The sequence below is a fragment of the Aotus nancymaae genome, unplaced genomic scaffold, assembly GCF_030222135.1.
Source record: "Aotus nancymaae isolate 86718 unplaced genomic scaffold, 86718_ANA_hifiasm-v0.15.2.pri h1tg000089l, whole genome shotgun sequence".
In the NCBI taxonomy this organism is placed as follows: domain Eukaryota; kingdom Metazoa; phylum Chordata; class Mammalia; order Primates; family Aotidae; genus Aotus; species Aotus nancymaae.
Genome location: NW_026988504.1, coordinates 13,939,698 through 13,957,977, shown reverse-complemented (window position 1 = coordinate 13,957,977; position 18,280 = coordinate 13,939,698). Strand labels below are relative to the sequence as shown.

General features: G+C 33.9%; 1 protein-coding gene across 1 annotated transcript in view; it reads right to left on the bottom strand.

Annotated features, from left to right (window-relative positions):
* LOC105718188 (ABC-type organic anion transporter ABCA8) overlaps window positions 1-18,280 on the bottom strand; it is an 89,864-nt gene that overhangs the window by 55,070 nt on the left and 16,514 nt on the right. The window contains exons 2-10 of the mRNA XM_021670883.2: window positions 17,057-17,158; window positions 15,874-16,078; window positions 10,545-10,709; window positions 7,040-7,143; window positions 6,164-6,390; window positions 5,106-5,247; window positions 4,626-4,811; window positions 3,499-3,646; window positions 744-912 (exon numbers count right to left, since the gene is read on the bottom strand). Of these exons, the coding sequence (XP_021526558.2) occupies window positions 744-912; window positions 3,499-3,646; window positions 4,626-4,811; window positions 5,106-5,247; window positions 6,164-6,390; window positions 7,040-7,143; window positions 10,545-10,709; window positions 15,874-16,078; window positions 17,057-17,152 (1,442 nt within the window). The 5' untranslated portion in view covers window positions 17,153-17,158. The remainder of the gene's footprint in view (window positions 1-743; window positions 913-3,498; window positions 3,647-4,625; window positions 4,812-5,105; window positions 5,248-6,163; window positions 6,391-7,039; window positions 7,144-10,544; window positions 10,710-15,873; window positions 16,079-17,056; window positions 17,159-18,280) is intronic.

Sequence of the window (18,280 nt, the reverse complement as noted above, 5' to 3'; positions counted from 1 at the left end):
TAATCTGTATAGTTTTATTCTACCAGGTAAGTAGATAATCCATAAGTCAAATCAAATTTATATTTCTTATTTTATGAGCTACCATTCAGTCTCTATTCATATGAAGCTGTTTAATTAGATTTTTTTTTTTGAGGGACGGTCTTGCTCTATCACCCAGGCGGGAGTGCAGTGGCACAATACTGGCTCACTGCAACCTTTGCCTACTGCGTTCAAGTGATTCTTGTGCCTCAGTCTCCCAAGTAGCTGGGATTACTGGTGCGCACCACCATGCTTGGTTAAGTTTTGTATTTTCAGTAGAGATGGGGTTTCACCATGTTGCCCAGAGTGGTCTCAAACTCCTGAGCTGAAGCGATCCACCCACCTCAGCCTCCCAAAGTGCTGGGATTACAGGCGTGAGCCACTACTCCTTGCCAAAGCTGTTTAACTTAGACCTAGTAAAGCAACAAGGGAGGCTGAGGATGCAGAGAAATAGCAAGTAAAAGACTTAATCCAGGCAAGGGTTTTGCTGAATTCTATTAGCTGGTAAAATTTAGGTTTTTATTTAGTGTAAATGTCAACAATGTTAGGCTGTAAGGGGTTGGCAAAAGGATCTTTCTTTAAACTTGAGTTGGGAAGTGACAGAAGCAGCATAGGTGAAGACAAGTGGGAACTGTCTACAGAGCACAAAAGAAAACTTTGCTTGTCTCAGGTGCTGACTCTTAGCTTCCTGCCTTTGCCCTGTTCTCCACCTGCAGCCTTATTACCTGATGGCTTCTTTCCCATGAAATTCTGGAGGCACTGGTTCAAAAGAGTCGTTAGATGAAGGATCAGAATCCATTTCATCTTCAAGGGCCACATGATCAGCCTTTTGTGTCTGTGACCAAAATGAGGACTTCAGGAAAAACAAAGGTGAACGTCGACGTCCATATTCATCTACATGATCAAAAGACAATTAAATATTGGATCAATCACCACGTTAGGGAGAGAGTCAAAGTAATGTAGGATGGGAACGCATCCCCTTTGTCACTAAAACTGAATATGTGGTCAACACCAGGTAATGCACATTTTGACACATGTAGCTTCATAAGGAAAAAAAAATTACCAGATATCTCTATATAATAGATCCCATAGGAAGCAATGAAATTGTGATTTTTAAATATTCCAAAAGGAATCTAAATAAATGTTTAAAATTTCTTAACCTCAAGAAAGACAGATTGAACTACTAATGTAAGGTATGCAAGCATGCTGAATTCTGTCTAGAAGACCAGGTGTCATTGCATAGGCAAAGAAAGAAGAAATTCAGAATTGACAATTGGATACCTTAAACAAAAATCCAAGAGAAGACAGAATAGGATTTAAGAAAAGTAAATGACACATTTGTAACAAAGGAAAAGAACAAGATAAAATAATCTATTGAAACTTAACACAAAGTGAATACTTTTAAAGCCATTGTGTATTTCTGCTTTATTTCATCCCCATACCATAATTTTCCTCTTAAGTAAATTTATGATCTGCTTTAAAGACATATTATTCTTGAATATCTTGCTGGAAACTAATCCAGCTGTATTAGTATTCTATCATCACTTCTGCTTTTCTTCATATTAGGAGACATTATGAAATGGAAGAATCATACTTCACTGATATTCTGCAACTGACCTCCACTGTAAGGTTATGGGTTTTCAAACTTCTGTGTAATTCTCACATGTTCAGACCTTCATTCATGTAATAAATACCTTACACTCTCTGTATACCTGGCATATGGTATGTTGTTAGTACCTATCTCTCCCTTTTGACAAAAGAAAAATCCAGCAAATAAAAGCATGTCACCATCACTGGATACCTTTTGCCACCAGATTTACCGTGAAATAATTCTGTCATTTTATCCAGTTAATTTTTCTTTCTGTCATTCATATTTATCTTTAAAAGTATTTTAAACAAAGTCACCTCTGGTGTTAAATTCAAGCTTAGTGAACGATAATAATTAGGAAGAAAATGGAATAACTCATTATTTGGATGAAATACATTTTCCAGTTATAATAATAATATGCTTTTGAAATTGAAAGAAGTGTGGATGTGAAAGACATTTTGTAATATAATGTTAAGTAAAAAATAAAATGAAGACATGAAAATGTAACAATATGTGATATAACCTGATGAAACTTACACAGAGTATTTAAAGTAGTATCATTAGAATATGTTTGAAACAGGGACTAAAATAGATGGAATATATTACATAATGCACACCAAAATAATATTTAAATTAGAGAAAACAATTACCTAAGAGGATACTATTAAGCAATTGTAAACACAGTGACAAGTGACATCTGTTTGTGGATCCACTGAGAATAAACACATTGGAAAAACAAACAAAATTGAAAAATAATATAACCAGGATGTTTTAATAAGTAGAAGGAGAAAAGAAAGAATTAGTAAGTACAAGGGTCACAAGAGTAAACCTCCCCAACTACCCCGAACACCAGGGATATAAACTATGACAGAAACACAAAAAAAGGTCATTGAGATTTTGCCATAAAAGCAAAAGCAGAACAGAGAAAATGTAATTAAGTATGTGTCTTAAATAAGCAATGTTAACAAGCAGTAGAAAGGCTTAAAATATTAGTAAGCAAAAATAATAATAATTTTTCTATATAGTCATGTAATTTTTACCTCTACTGAAGCAAATCAAATGAAAATAGTTTATTCAAGCAATTCTAATTGTATAATAAGTATGCTAGCCAACAATAGTGAATTCTGATATCTTTTGTTCTGGGCTCTTTTAAAAGGCAGAGACAGTAATTCTTAAAGGATTATCTTAAAGACAACAAAAACAACAACAACAAAACCAGGAAATTCATGCCACAAGATGCTGCTTTCTGTCTTCCTGCTCACCCTTTCCTCTTCTTCCCTTTCCACAAGTGTGTATTCATTGCTTTATGAATAAAGGGCCCTTGGTGTTCTGTCTTGAATAGGAAATGCAGAAGGGAAACTCAGGCCCTGCCTTTGGTTATAAAAGGAGGGAGAGAAAAGTGAAGCAATATTTCAGCCACAAGAACCTACTGAGTCTCTAGGGTGCATCAGACACTGTCATGGGTGATTAAACTTCATCTGTGAACAAAACAAATCCCTGCTTTTGTAAAACTCATATTCTTTTATGTTGCAAGGTGATACAAATGAAAATGTATGATATATTGGCTTTCATATTGTGAAATTCTGGGGAGTTTTTTTTTTTTTTAAATATAGATGCTTTGATTAATTGAATCAAAATCTCTTCAGGTTGAGCTGTGCTTAGAATTGCTTTAAAATTCTTCACATGGGTCTGTTTTCCAGCCAGAGCTCAGAACCATTGAGCTAAATAGTTATACAAAAACAGTTATAAATGTCCATGATTACCAGACCTGTTTAGGAACTAGCTTTCTAAGATCTCTTAAAAAGAAAAAAAAAACAGTATGTGTTAGGAGATTTGTTTTCAGAAATAAAATCATTTAAATAATGTTTGATTTTAATCATATCACTACTCACTTGGCAAAATTTTGTCAAAGTAAATCACCAATGCCAGATAGAGGCAAGTATCAAATGCCAACATGAAATTTGTTGCTACAATGAGATTTGAGCCGTCCGATGGATGAGGAAATGCATTAGAATTCAAATCATAGTCCAAATGTAAAAGCTGAAAATTAAAAAGTAATTAATTAAGGGAAATTAGGTTTAAGATACATTTTAAACAGTTAGGTTTAGCATAGGAATAAAATGGCTACTCATTGCCTCATAATGCGAATAGAGTTAAATAAGGAGCTTGCCTACTTTATGGTTTTCAAATCTATGCCTTGGAAAGCATGGACATACGAGCAACTAGAACGCAGTTTAGTAACTGCTATGATAAAAATAGGTTCCAAATGAAATTGAAACATTAGGAGGAAGTAGGGAAGTATGGGAAGAGATGGCATTTGAAATCAAACTTAGATGAACTTTTACCAAATAGGGCACAGTCAAAAGGTGTGGTGATGCATGTAAATTGGTGCCATGAGGGAGAATTTCTGGGCAAAAGGCACTGGTGCGTTTAAGGAGGACCAGAAGTGGGCTGGTCTATGATGATCAAGTTAATGAGCTCTTTATAATTAACAATCCTTTTGTTAAACACTAAATAATGGATATTTAATGGTTGGCATTTTCACTTAATTAGAGGGAAGGCAAAGGGAATTTAATAAGAATCACATAAACAGAAAAGATATTTTATGAACAGAAATATAATTTACTAATGAATGTTCCAGATGTTTAAAATTTTTAATTTAATGGTTTTTTAAATCATGTATTATCTTCAATTACTAGGTAAAAACATGAATTGGAATAGTTATTTAGAATTAGATTTGTGACAAGTCCATATTTAATTAGTAGCCTAAGAAAATACTTTATATTACCTTTAAATAATTGTATATTGATCCTCTTTTTTTCACTTTCTAAATGTCTTATTTTGCTGGGATAAATAATTTCAAAGCTTTTAAGAGTTCCACCTTTGTAACTTCATAACAGCCTTCACTAGAATTTTAAGTCTTACAATGTTGAATTTGAAAATGACTACAGCCTACTGAATTCCAGAGAGGACAGATGTTTCAGAAATGCCATTAACAGACATTCAAGTCATATCTCACCTGGGCCATTCCAAGCATGAAGGCAAAGGGACTAAGCAAGCTTAAAATCCACTCCAATGATGCAGGAAGGTGTCTGTACAGTGATGTGAACCCAAGACTCCCACAAAAGACAGTGAGAAGGAACCCAACCAGGCCACTGAGGAAAGATTTCTTTACCAAGATGCTCATTAAGAAAGCCAAAGGTACCTAAAATGAAAGAAAATGTAGTTTGTTTATGTAACATTATTAATAGCATAATAAAGTAGATATATAAAATTATAGTTATTATTTCATATATAACATACAAAACTGTGTTCCACAAATTCCACTAAAAACTGGCATTACAAAATACCTCAAATCAAATTGTTCCTGTTTATAGATTTTTCACATGCAAACAGAGTAGACAGGAAAAAAAGGAAGCATATAATCACTTAATCAAAAACAAACACTTGATTTTTAGGCTATGAGGTGGATGGAGAGATATTTAATTCACCAACTCACCAAAGACAATCCATATAGTAGAAAGAGGCTGAAAACCACCATGAAGTCAGACAAAATGATAAACTGGATAGATTTTATAACAAATGACAAGAAAAGGGCCATAATGAAGATGAAACCAGCATAGAGCAAACCCCAGGAAAGCCTAATGTGGAAACAAAACATTATTTTAGTATTTTATGTTCACTTGAAAAGGAAGACCTGAAATGGATTCTAACATAATTTTTTCATTCACTTATTCATCCATTCATTCTCTCTTTCAACAGGCATTTTTTGGGTGTTCTAAGTACATAAATACAAGTAAAAGTTTTGGATGGAATTCTTTAGGAATTAGAAATATTCTTTTGGAATTAGGAATTGTTTTTCCTAAAATTGATTTCAGAAATACATTCACACACATATGCACATTGTTCTGGGGGATGGAGAGACAGGAAAAATTGGGTTTCCAGTCTGATAGATTTTGGATTGAATATTTTATCTGCTGCATTCTTGCTCTGTAACCTTGGGCAACCTCTGTAACCATTCTATTATTCCTTTATGTTTCTGGACACCAGGAATTACATTACACTGAGGGCTCAACGAGACGATGGATATGTAGGGCACTGTCTTAACACAGGGTAGGCCCTCAGTGAATCTCAGAACCTTCTCTCCTCTCTGGAGTCTCTCCAAGTTCAGGACCATCACAAGTTTCCTTGGACATAAGAAATCCTTCCTCCTGTAATTCTGTCATGTCACTTTTTTTCCAAAAACTGTTGTCATCTTTCTCTGGATGTGTTCACTGAAAAGTCTACATACTTGCCTTTAATTCCATTCATTGTTTTTGTTAAGAAAGAATGTTTTTTTAATCCCATTTCTTTTATGTCAGAATAATTCACTTTCCTTTCCTCATCAATTTCTTTTCTTTTGTTTTACAATATTATTTGAAAATTATAATGCAATAATAATTTTAAAATTAAAAAAGAAGCTGCAAAACCAACACAATAATAACTCACACACAGCAATTAATATGTATTGGAGAATACTTTAAATATTTTTACTTATTTGTGCTGTGTTTGACTCACCAGAATGCTGAATCCCGAAGACCCATCATTGTCATCAAGCCCTTCATCCTTTTCCTCTCCCTTGCGACATTAACAGATGCATAGTAAATGAATGGAGAAAAGGAAATAATGCAGGCAAAAAGAAATAAATCAGTTATAATTCCTGATTGGCCAATGAAGGAATGTATCTTCATAATTTTTCCAGTAACTGACATCAGCTCTTCCATCACTGAGTGATTTGCTGTAATCTGAAGAAAAGCATTAATAAACAAAATTTGTATATTAATAAATAGCATGCTCTGTTTTATTTTAACCATCTGTTTTCCTGTGAATGTATAATTGGCCTATTGGGATCTGATACTAACCTAAATTTCCACTTCTATGTCCTGCCATTGACCTACTGGGAGCCTGGAGTCTGGGCATTCTCAGTTACTCACCATTCTCAGATTTACTACGTGTTTCAATATCTCCCTGCCTAACATTACTTTATGATTTGTTTGGCACGCCTTTTCTGAATTTATATATTCAGTAAGCCACCCTTCACCTCAAGCTTCAAGCTGAAATGTTATTTCAATTAGGAATTCTTCCATGGCATTCTAAGGCTGAGAATCCTCCTTTACCTACGAGGACCTGATTTATAGTTCTGTAATAGTCTACTTCTGTTCTAATAATTTTCTTATTTGCCTGGCTTCCCAACAAAGTTGAGTCCATGAATGAGATACTTTTTCTTCTATTTGTATCTACATTCCATGGTATATAGCAACTTCAGTAAACTTCAGAGTGAGTAAATGAAATAACAAGGCTACCCATTTAAATTTTCTTTCATGAAACTTTTGATGTCTCTAATATTATTAACTTGCATTAAACATTAGCTTGCATTGAACAGTTTGTACTCACTTCTATAATAGCGGCATTAATGGTAGCTTGAAGAACCACAAAACCTTCCTTCCAGAATTCTGAAACTTCACAGTAAACATCTTCATATGTTTCATAACAATGAGCTTCGTGGAAAAAAAGAAACCGTAAATATCATTACATCACTATCTATATTATTGAAATATTATTTCAATACTGATTATAGCAAACAGTGGACTTTATGATAGCTCCAAATTCCAAATGTTCTTATTTTGACTCAAAGTTTATAAAAACATAAGTTATAATAATGATTCTCAAAATGAATCAGGCAGACTCATGAGGCAGAGCACTCCTAGGAAATGTTTTACATTAAGTTACAACACTCTAAGCTTTCCCATATTATGTCCTGTGCTTTTCTGCTGATCAAGAATTTTGTTGATGTCTTTTCTTTTGTAATTTGTATTGTGAAAACAATACATTTTTATGTTTTTCAAAAGTTCACAGAGCCTAACATGGATTGAGAAACACTGAACTAAAGCTTTTTCTAACACTGAATATAACACATGCATAGTAGGCAAATAGAAGTTCAAATAATATTACTTACTGTGCTTAAATCATGCCAATCAGAATCTCTTTTGAAGAAAAAGATTTATTAAAAAAGACCTACCAGCACATTTAATATTAAACTATATTGAAAAGATATTCTTGAATAAGATGAATTAAAATTGAGTAGAGGAATTAAATGCGTATTACAAGAAAAGTGTAAATATTTTAAAAATCATCTTGAAATATTTCAGATATACAAATGATATAAAAATATAATAAACACAAATGGACCCACTACAAATTTGCAAAATAAATACATCATTTTAAATACAGTCAGAACCCCCTGTACACTTCCACTAGCACCAAGTTTCTAGCTAGCTAACTGCTTTCCTGAATGTTCTGTTTATATATATGCCACTATATATCTCTAAACTATATATGTAATATAAAAAAATTAAACTCTACTAATTCCATATAGCTTGTTATGTTTATCATTATAAACTTTGCTCATTTGTTCCATATCATAATTTTGAAATGTATACAAATGTCCACAATTAATTTTTTCCTTTTATGGTTATAGAATCCCATTGCAGGAATGTAAGTCAATATATGTATCCATTCTTCTGTTGATGATAATTGGGTTAGTTCTTTTCTTCTTTTTGCTATTACTGGAAAAAAAATCTTCTGCTATAAAAATCTGTATATATATCTTCTTGTAAATATATCTATATTGGTCAGGATAGTCTCTTATATGTTACAGTAATAACCCCTAAATCTCAGTGATTTATCACAGCAAAAGTTTATTTCTCACTCAGGCTACAAATTCAGCATAGGTCTTTGGTAGGAGGGCTGAAGGGTGGTACTCTATTCACATCAGATTTAGGATCCCAAGTTGGAAGGCATTTCTTCCAACTGTTAGTTGCACTGTCTGTGTTATACATGATTCCTTAGTTTGCAGAAGCAGGTGAGAAAAGGTGAAGAACTCATACCTGCTTTTAAATCCCTTGGGTTTAGCTATCTTATTATGGCTGCAAAAAATATTCTATGTCCTCAGGAAGAAGAACAGAATAGGCCGCAAGTCTTTAATGCAGGTACGAGAGTTTCACTAACAAGATTTCTATGATGATGAGTTGTAGGTTATGTGCACATCAACTTTAAAATAAAATTTGTCAATTTTTGTGGAATTTAAAAATTATGTAAAGTTGGATAGGTGTCCTCTTTGCCACATATCCTTGTCAATACTTTGAATTGTTTTTTTGCTAATTTTTGCAAATCTTATAAATGTGAAATGATATAACATGTGGTTTCAACATGCATTTTCCTGGTTGCTGACGCAAAAAAGCACCACTCCAAGTACTTATTCTTGATCTGTGCTGTTTTATGAAATTCCTATTAATAATGTCTTTTTATTATTTTCCCATTTTTGATCTTTTTCCTATTTATTCCAATTAAATATTTACATATTTTGGAATTCATTTTTTCTTAGTTTTTTTTTTTGTTATAAACACTTTATCACCTTTTTAATTTTTTTGGAGGTGGAGTTTTGCTCTGTTGCCCAGACTGGAGTTTAGTGGCACGGTCTTGGCTCAGTGCAACCTCTGCCACCCAGGTTCAAGTGATTCTCCTGCTTCAGCCTCCTGAGTAGCTGGGACTACAGGTACACATGTCTCTACACTCGGCTAACTTTTTTTTTTTTTTTGGTATTTTAGTAGAGACAAGGTTTCACCGTGTTGCCCAGGCTGGTCTCAAACTCCTGAGCTCAGGCAATCTGCCTGCCTTGGCCTCCCAAAGTGCTAGGATTACAGGTGTGAGCCACCATGCCCAGTCACTTTTATCATAATTTTTGCCTTTATTTTTCACTAACTCTCTGGTGTCTTTTGATAAAGGGAAGTTCTTAATTTATATTTAGTCAAATTTATCAATATTTTAATTTATGGCTGGGTAGTATTCATATATATATATATATAAATAATATTTTCTTTAACCCTCTGTTGATGGACATTTATGTTAATTCTCTATCTTTGCTTTTGTGAATGGTGCTGAAATAAACACACGAGTGCAGGTATCTTTTTAAATCTAACGATTTTTTTTCCTTTGGGTGGATACCCAGTAGTGAAGTTCCAGGATGAAATGGTAGTTTTGTTTTTATTTCTTTGGGAAATCTCCATACTGTTGTCCATAAAGGTTGTACTAATTTACACTTCTACCAATGATGTATAAGTGTTATATTTTCTTTGCATCCTTGCCAACATCTGTTTCTTTAAGACTTGTTAATAATTGCCATTCTGACTAGTGCAAGATGGTATCTCCTGGTTTTAATTTGTATTTTCTGATAATTAGTGATGTTGAGCTTTGTTCTTACATCGGTTGACTGCTATGTGTCTTCTTTTGAAAAAAGAACTCAAACAACTCAAATAACCCCTTTGAAAAATAGGTAAATGGGTTATTTGTTCTTTGAGTTGTTTCTTGAATGTATAGTTTGCAAATTTTTTTCCATCTGTAGGTCTTCTGCTTACTCTGTTGATTATTTCTTTTGCTGTGAGAAGTTTTTTTAGTTTAATTAAGTCTCACTTGTCTATTTTTGTTTTTATTGTATTTGCTTTTGAGGACTTAGTTATAAATTCTTTGCCTAGCCCAATGTCCAGAAGAGGTTATTCCTAGTTTTTGTTTTCTGAATTTTTATAGGTTCAGGTCCTATGTTTAGGTTTTAATGCATCTTGAGTTAATTTTTGTAGGTGGTGAGAGATATGGGTCCAGTTCTATTCTTCTGCATAAGACAATTTAATTTTCCCAGTACCATTTATTATATGTATATAACCATATATAATGACCATTTATCAATATGTTCTTATGCCCAAAAATGAATATACTTTTTTTAAATGTTGAAGGACATTATGACAGATAGTGATGCTCTAATTTGGCATACTAACCTCTATTCCCACACACGGCTTATGAAATAATTGAAATAGAGAGCAGTGAAATTTTAGAGCCAGAAAATTACCTGTATGGTCCTTGTGTTCCTTCTTTGTTGGGATTCTGGGTCCTAGCAAGAACTTCAAATGATATGAGTATGTACTAGTAAAGATGACTCTTACTATATCTTCAGAATGATTTGCTGTGAATTCTTTAATACTTTCTTCATCTGGCAGTCCCAAGACCATTTTACCTTTTGTTATAAGAAGAGAATATAATTGTTAGTAAATTACTAGGAGACACAGGATGTCATGTTGAATTGCTTTTACTAAAGTTTTCTATGGAAGTAAAACACAATCAAGTATTAACTTTCAGAAAGGTAGACAAAAAAGTTGGGTGGGAGAGAAATTTCTAGAGTTCCATCCAGATACAATCAGAACGCATGAAAATTAGTTATTTTATTTTCATATGTTGTGATTACTGAACCAATTTCAATCACATACAATGTCATACTATACCAATCAAACTGTTCAAAAATAATTAACATTCCTAAAATTCTGAAATGGTAAATATAGAGAGATAGATATTTAAATTGCAATTAGGCACTGTTTTGTATCAGGTGGACATACCTATACAAATTTGTTTTTCTTTAACAACCCTGATGGTATGGTTAATAAGTTTAAAAAAGTGATAAATTTAAAAACATGTTAAGAAATTATGTTAACCTCACTGAAAGAATCTATCTTTGTTGTAGATATTGTATCCAAGGCCACAGGCGGGTTTTATTAATACTAAAAAATTAGACAAAATATAAGAAAAGTTCTGGATTGAGGTGAAAGTGTTGAAGATCAATGTAGAGGGAGAAGGCAGCATGTATTTTGATAGAATTAATTTTATTGTCAAATTTGTGTCATCATGAGCAAATTCCTTAATGTTTGTTACTCAATTTCTATATATGTAATAAACTTAATAACTATTATTATTATAGAATATTAATAGAGTACAGAATATAGAATACTATCATTATAAAATATTCTTTTTACAGAATACAGCTTTTGTAAAAGTATAGCATATTGTAGCATTTAATGAATATTTATTATTATAATTGCATGTGGTTTTGAATGAGGTAATGTTGAGAAGCACAAGTTTCTGACATTGGGACTTGTCATGGACATTTGTGAAACAGAGAGCAAGCACAGACACATCTCAGGGCTGGACCTTAGGTGATAGTCTATATCATGTGATCACCTTGAATCAGAAGTGGATTCAGTGTTGGTAAGTAAGATGCACAGTGTAGACATTAAAATCCAGGGGGAACTAATGGTGTGATGGTTGGTGAGATGCCATTGGAAAGCAAGCTTTGGATGGCTCACAGGAAGGAAAAGTCTGACATACTCTGGAAACTGTGGCCAGAGAGGTTCCATATAGCAAGTGCTTGAACTGGATTACTGGATACTAAATCCAGTGAAGGGGTCAGAATCCAGGCATAAAATCAGTGATTACTTAGGCTGGAATGGAATTTGGACAGAAGTTGACAAAGAAAGGAAAAAAAGAGGTTATGCAGACTTTCAGTGACTGGGTGGAGCAAGATGTATAGGCTCTCCTTAGAAGAACATCCTTGGTGGAAATTATGTTGCTTAAAATGAGTAGCCAGTACCTTGTAAGTCACATTTTTATATTCTTTTAAAAACTGAGATATAATTCATATACTGTAAAATTCACCCTTTTAATAATTTCATGGTTTTTAGGATACTCACACAGTTGTTTTAGCCACCCAGTGGGTGGTATTTTGTTATGGCATTCCTAGAAAATGAATACAGTGATACATACAAACAGAAAATTATTGGTAATATTAGGAGTAAATAAGGCATGAGTCTTTCATTTTAAGAAGCCTTGTTTAAATCTTCCAAATCTATTATTGGATCTGGTCTCTCAACCTCCTTGATCTTTTTCTTTAGCATCTTTAATTACAATCCTGTCACCTCTGCTAGATGAATCTTCAAAAAATTCCATTTTCATTATGCCACTTCCCTGATTTAAAACTGTGTTGGTATCATATCACTTATTGAATCAAGTTTAAGATTCTAACTCTCCATTAGATCCGATGGGCAAAGGAGACCTCTTTGAGGAACTTATAATTATTTTCATGGTTTTTAGGCTACTCACACAGTTGTACAAGCTCAAAGTCACTTTAAAATTATAACTCAACTCATAATAATTCAACTCATCAAATAAAATCTCACTTTCATCCAACCATCATTTCTGACTTGAAGCTGCTGCCTGATACTGACATTCTGTAGATATAGTCTGACTGTTCCTGCACTTCTATCTCTATTTGTTAATGAGAATCTTCTTTTAGTATTAGCACAGTTGACTTTCAATTAGTTAGGTTTGGTATAATACAAAACAGAATAATTAACCTCCTATTAACTTTATTAATTATAAAAATAATACATTGCTAGCATTATTTTTTGTAGTTATTCTGATTATAACAACTAAATATTTATACAGAAAAAATCATATCCATATGAATATGGGTCTGATCTAATAGGACACACCTATATGCCATTCTTTGCAAAATTCTTAGTAGCTATTACATTTTTACTAGCTGATCTAGAAATTATCCTCCTGTTACTATTACCCTGAGCATCTCAAACAACTTAAAACTTATACCCACTATAGCACTAATTTTAGTCTTTATCCTAGCCCTAGGCCAAGCCTATGAACAAGTGACAGGGCAATTCACCACAGATTTCCCTTTGAAGTATGCACTTATAGTTGTAAAGGACATATATTGTTTTTATTTCTTGACATCCAGTTCTTCTTCTAGTAAAACACACTATGATCCATTTGGGATACTTCCCTTCCTCCACTCACATATCCTGTTGGTTTGGATGTAGTTCATGACCTGGGAACTCAAGTGGCCAATGAAAATACTGCATCCCCCTATCCAAAGAGATTAGTTCTTGGTGAACCAATATCAACACTAACCCAAAGTCACCTATTTGTTCCCATGGATATAATCCTTGAAGTTATTGTGAACTATCAGGAATGATCTGCAATCTTTTCACTGGAGTTGCTAATCTGGTAGGGCTTAAATCTGGAGAGTCTGCAGACCAACTCTGCCCCTGGGAGAACCAATCTGTGAATGAAGTCAGCAAACAAAGCTATAGATCTAAGGGACAGAGACATAGTTCCTCCTCTGTTAATGATAAACCTCTATTCTGCCTTGCATTAATACTCTGCTTCTTTAAGCTAGACGAAGGATTCTTTTTCTTAAAAGCAATGGCAATAAAAGCCAAAATAGACAAATGGGATCTAATTAAACTCCAGAGCTCTGCACAGCAAAAGAAATGACCATTAGAGGGAAGTGGCAACAAACAGAATGAAAAAATTTTTTGCAATCTACCCATCTGACAAAGGGCTAATATCTAGAATCTACAAAGAACTTAAACAAATTTACAAGAAAAAAACAACCCCATCAAAAAGTGGGCAAAGGATATGAACAGACACTTTGCAAAAGAAGACATTTATGCAGCCAACAAACATATGAAAAAAAAAAAGCTAATCATCACTGGTCATTAGAGAAATGCAAATCAAAACCACATTGAGATATCACTCATGCCAGTTAGAATGGCAATCATTAAAATATCAGGAGACAACAGATGCTGGAGAGGATGTAGAGAAATAGGAATGCTTTTACAATGTTGGTGGGAATGTAAATTAGTTCAACCATTGTGGAAGAGAGTCTGGCAATTCCTCAAGGATCTAGAAATAGAAATATCATTTGACTCAGTAATCCCATTACTGAGTATATATCCAAAGGATTATAAATCATTCTATTATAAAGAGACATGCACATGTATGTTTATCTTGGCACTGTTCACAGTAGCAAAGACTTGGAACCGACCCAAATGCCCATCAATGATAGACTGGATGAAGAATGTGGCACATATATACCATGAAATACTATGCAGCCATAAGAAAGGATGAGTTCATGTCTTTTGCAGGGACATGGATGAAGCTGGAAACCATCATTCTCAGTAAACTGACACAAGAACAGAATACCAAATACCAAACAGAACAAATACCAAACATCATTCTCAGTAAACTGACACAAGAACAGAAACCAAATACCACATGTTCTTACTCATAAGTGGGTATTGAACAATGAGAACACACTGACACAGGGAGAGGAACATCACACACCATGGCCTGTTGTGGGGTGGGGGGCTAGGGGAGATACAGCAGGGGGTAGGGGGGTTGGGGAGAGATGGCATTAGGAAAAATACCTAATGTAGATGACAGGGGTGATGGATGCAGCAAACCACCATGGCACGTGTATACCTATGTAACAAACCTGCATGTTTTGCACATGTACCCCAGAACTTAAAGTATACTAAAAAAATATAGACAGATTGAGTTGGTCCTTTTACTCTCAACTGAAATATTTATGAAAAATATAGTATTTTTATAGATTATTGTTAACTAGTCAACCTACTGATCTATCAAACACAAGGTCTTATATTCTTCGAACTGTAAGAATTTATTGTTGCATAAATTGTTAATCTTATTTTGCATATGCTAATAATAAGGCTATGAGAAGCTGATGATTTTCAAAATGTACTCCAGACACATATACATTACAGCAGTTCTGGGTGGACTCTCAGAACTACTTTTAATCAAATATCCTGACTCTAAGTCTAGTTCTCTTGCCTTTGTACCGGGTTGCATCTCCTCTAATTTCAGATCATCGTTACAAAAATGATTGTTACAAAAATGATCTTGACCCTTCAGCTTTAGGGTACTCATTAAGTAGCCTTAACCTTAACTCGACCTACGTACTTAACCTTAACTCATTAAGTACCTTAATGCTGGAAGATGAAAATCTGAAATAAAGAATATTCAAAGGAATATCCAAATATAGCAAGGACATGTTTTTGGTGTTAAAAGGTAAGGTTGAAATTCCTATAATCAAATTTAAGAAAGGAAAAGACTGGTTGTTCTTTGCCTATAAGAACAAGAAAACACTATAGCAATGATTTCATTTTGGTGACAATGCTTTCAGCGTCACATGTTAACATATCCCTAAACACTGCTGCTCTAAATGTGCACCAGTCTGCATATTCCATACTTCCTCAAATCCTGTACCAGATCAAACACGTTTCTTGTTGAGAGACTGTGTACTCCAAATGGTAAACCTTTGTTTGGCAAGTAATACATTTAGTTTTAACTTAGATACTGAGTGGTGGTGTCTTACTTCCAGTAAAAGAATGATATATTCCTAATTCATATACTCCAGAAAGTTTGACAATTAAGATTTATCAAACTAAAAGACAAATTAAATGCATAAATCTGCAGACAAATAAACCAAATATTCACACCAGATATTTCTCTTAAGTAACTAGAAATCTCACCTGCCAAGAAGGAAGCAGAGGCTACTTTATTCATTATCTGTTGGGTTGTTTTGGTGACAGGTGTGTATGCAACAGAAAATCCGGATTCATTAAATGCATCTAGCCGTCCCAGGTCATTGGTAAGCAGTGAAGAAAAATCATTTACTTGATGACCATGAGGATATGTGTACAAAGAAAGCAGTAAGACCAATGCATTCATCCATTCCTATATAATACAGGAGAAAGGATAAAGAAAAATCTTATTTAAAATTAGTCATTCACAATCATTTTGACATAAAGGTTGTCTCTTTTTTTACTTTTCTAGTTTTAATATATTCCATATTATAAACTGTTTAAAGTCTGCTGAAAGTCTATGTGTTGTAAGAGATAGTTTCAAGGCATTGCTAGCTTAGTAATAATATACTGGTTACATGCCAAAATTCTAGAATTACAAACTCAACAGTATGCCAGTTTGTAAGGGCATTCTGATCATTCTAATAATAAGATAGTGTCTGAAGTACACTATCTTAATCAGTTATAAATCCTGATTACATGCGAACTCTCAATAAGAAATCACTTCATTTCCGAAATGCATTATCTTAGGGGAAAAAACTTCACAATGTTTACATAGTGGAATTCCAATTTAGTTAAAAATGCTATCTAGCTATATCTATCTGATTTTTAAAATATACCAAAGTTTAATCAAGGTTTTTTACTTGGTAAGATTATAAGATTATGCCAATTTTCTTCTTAGAACTTAATACGATTTCAACTGTTCTATTTTTGAAGAAAACAGATTTTTTAAGAAGAGAAAGAGATCCCACAGAGAAAAAGCCAGTTACTCATTGTGGTGGGTTGGTTTGTTTACCGTATCTTTGGAATGTCAGTATCTTAACCCTAGGATCCATGAGTGGGGACACTAGTAACAAATCTGAATCTGACCATTGGCTTTTAAAACATGTTTTGATGTATTAATTGCTGACCAGATTCAGTGCTTTCAGACCTCAACTTGTGAGCCCATGTCAATAGAAATGTCTTCTAACAGATTCATGGCCTGAAGAATAGCGTTTTCTGTTGTATAAAGGTGCTGTATTTTAGTGTTTTTGGTGTATGTGTCAGGGGAGATACACGTGGCATAGATACCTCCCAGGCAACATGTATTTTCCTACCATAAACACAGAATAATATAGATATTGAGTCATACCAGTAAGGACTCTCTTTTCACTCTCCATTTTTTAAGAAAGTTCTTGCATAATAAGGCCCCAGTTTGTTGACACACACTGATCTCTCTCTTTCTCATCTTGTCCTGTTTAATAAAAAAGAAAGAAGATAAAATTAATATGAAGTTTTTAATAAGAAGAAATATCCTGCAAACAACAACAAAAAAACAGTAGCCTAATACTCCAATGTTCCAAATGATTGCAAAGAGTCGGGGTGTTCCCAAGTCAGCATTGTATTACTCCCATGTTCTCCTGCCTTTCCCCACTTACAGACTCTGTTCCATCATTTATTTGTGATGCACTGTGCCAGTTATCAATTTACTGTGTCTCAGACCTAAATTCACTCTGCATAGCCTGCTCTATAAAAATGGATCTGACTCCTTTAAGTACTTTCTTTTGCCAGCTGGCATGATGTTATGCTCTTTCAATAGAGAGGGTAGTAGAGACACCGCAGGCATCTGATGCCATCCAGGTATCAGAATAGTCCATTTGCCAGGTTTCTATAGAATGTATTTTTCCCCACTGAATAAATTATTTTCTCCAATGCAAAGTACCTACAGTATGCAGGATTCACTGTATGTTTCCTCTAGCTCTGGACTTGGGTAGCATAGTATGTCTGGGAGCCCCAGATAGCTACAGTCCTTTCCTCGAAGCTTTGTTTCCTTCGGCTGTCCTGTTGCAAAAGCAGCGCACTCCAGTCCTGGTGTCCCCAGCTTGCCATTCAGGCTTCTCTGCCATTCAGTGGGCTTCAACCACACTTTATCCAATTGTCAATACCTTATCTCCTCATGTTTATTCTTCCTTGGATATTCTCTCTCAACCCTAGGAAGCCCTCTTGAGCTCAGTCCATCTTTATGGTTATTCTCCTGTCATCATTTAATAGTTCTGTATATTAAACTTACTTTGTTTAATTACTGTATAGTTTCTGTCCCTGGATTGCACCCAGATCAACACCTACACATACACCACTCTTAATTTCAATAAATACTTCCTTGTACACTCAACCTAATGTTTCTGTAATATTTAGCTTAAGAACCTGAATAAATAATCTGTTTTAGGAATTGATCTATCTAAGACAATACAACGGGATCTTTGCTCTTTCTAGCAGAAATAATTACACTCTTTACTAGGTTGTGGGATAAAAGAAAATTTTCTTTCCCTAGTGAAATAAATCGTACTTTTCACTTTCTTTCTTTGAAAAATTAAAA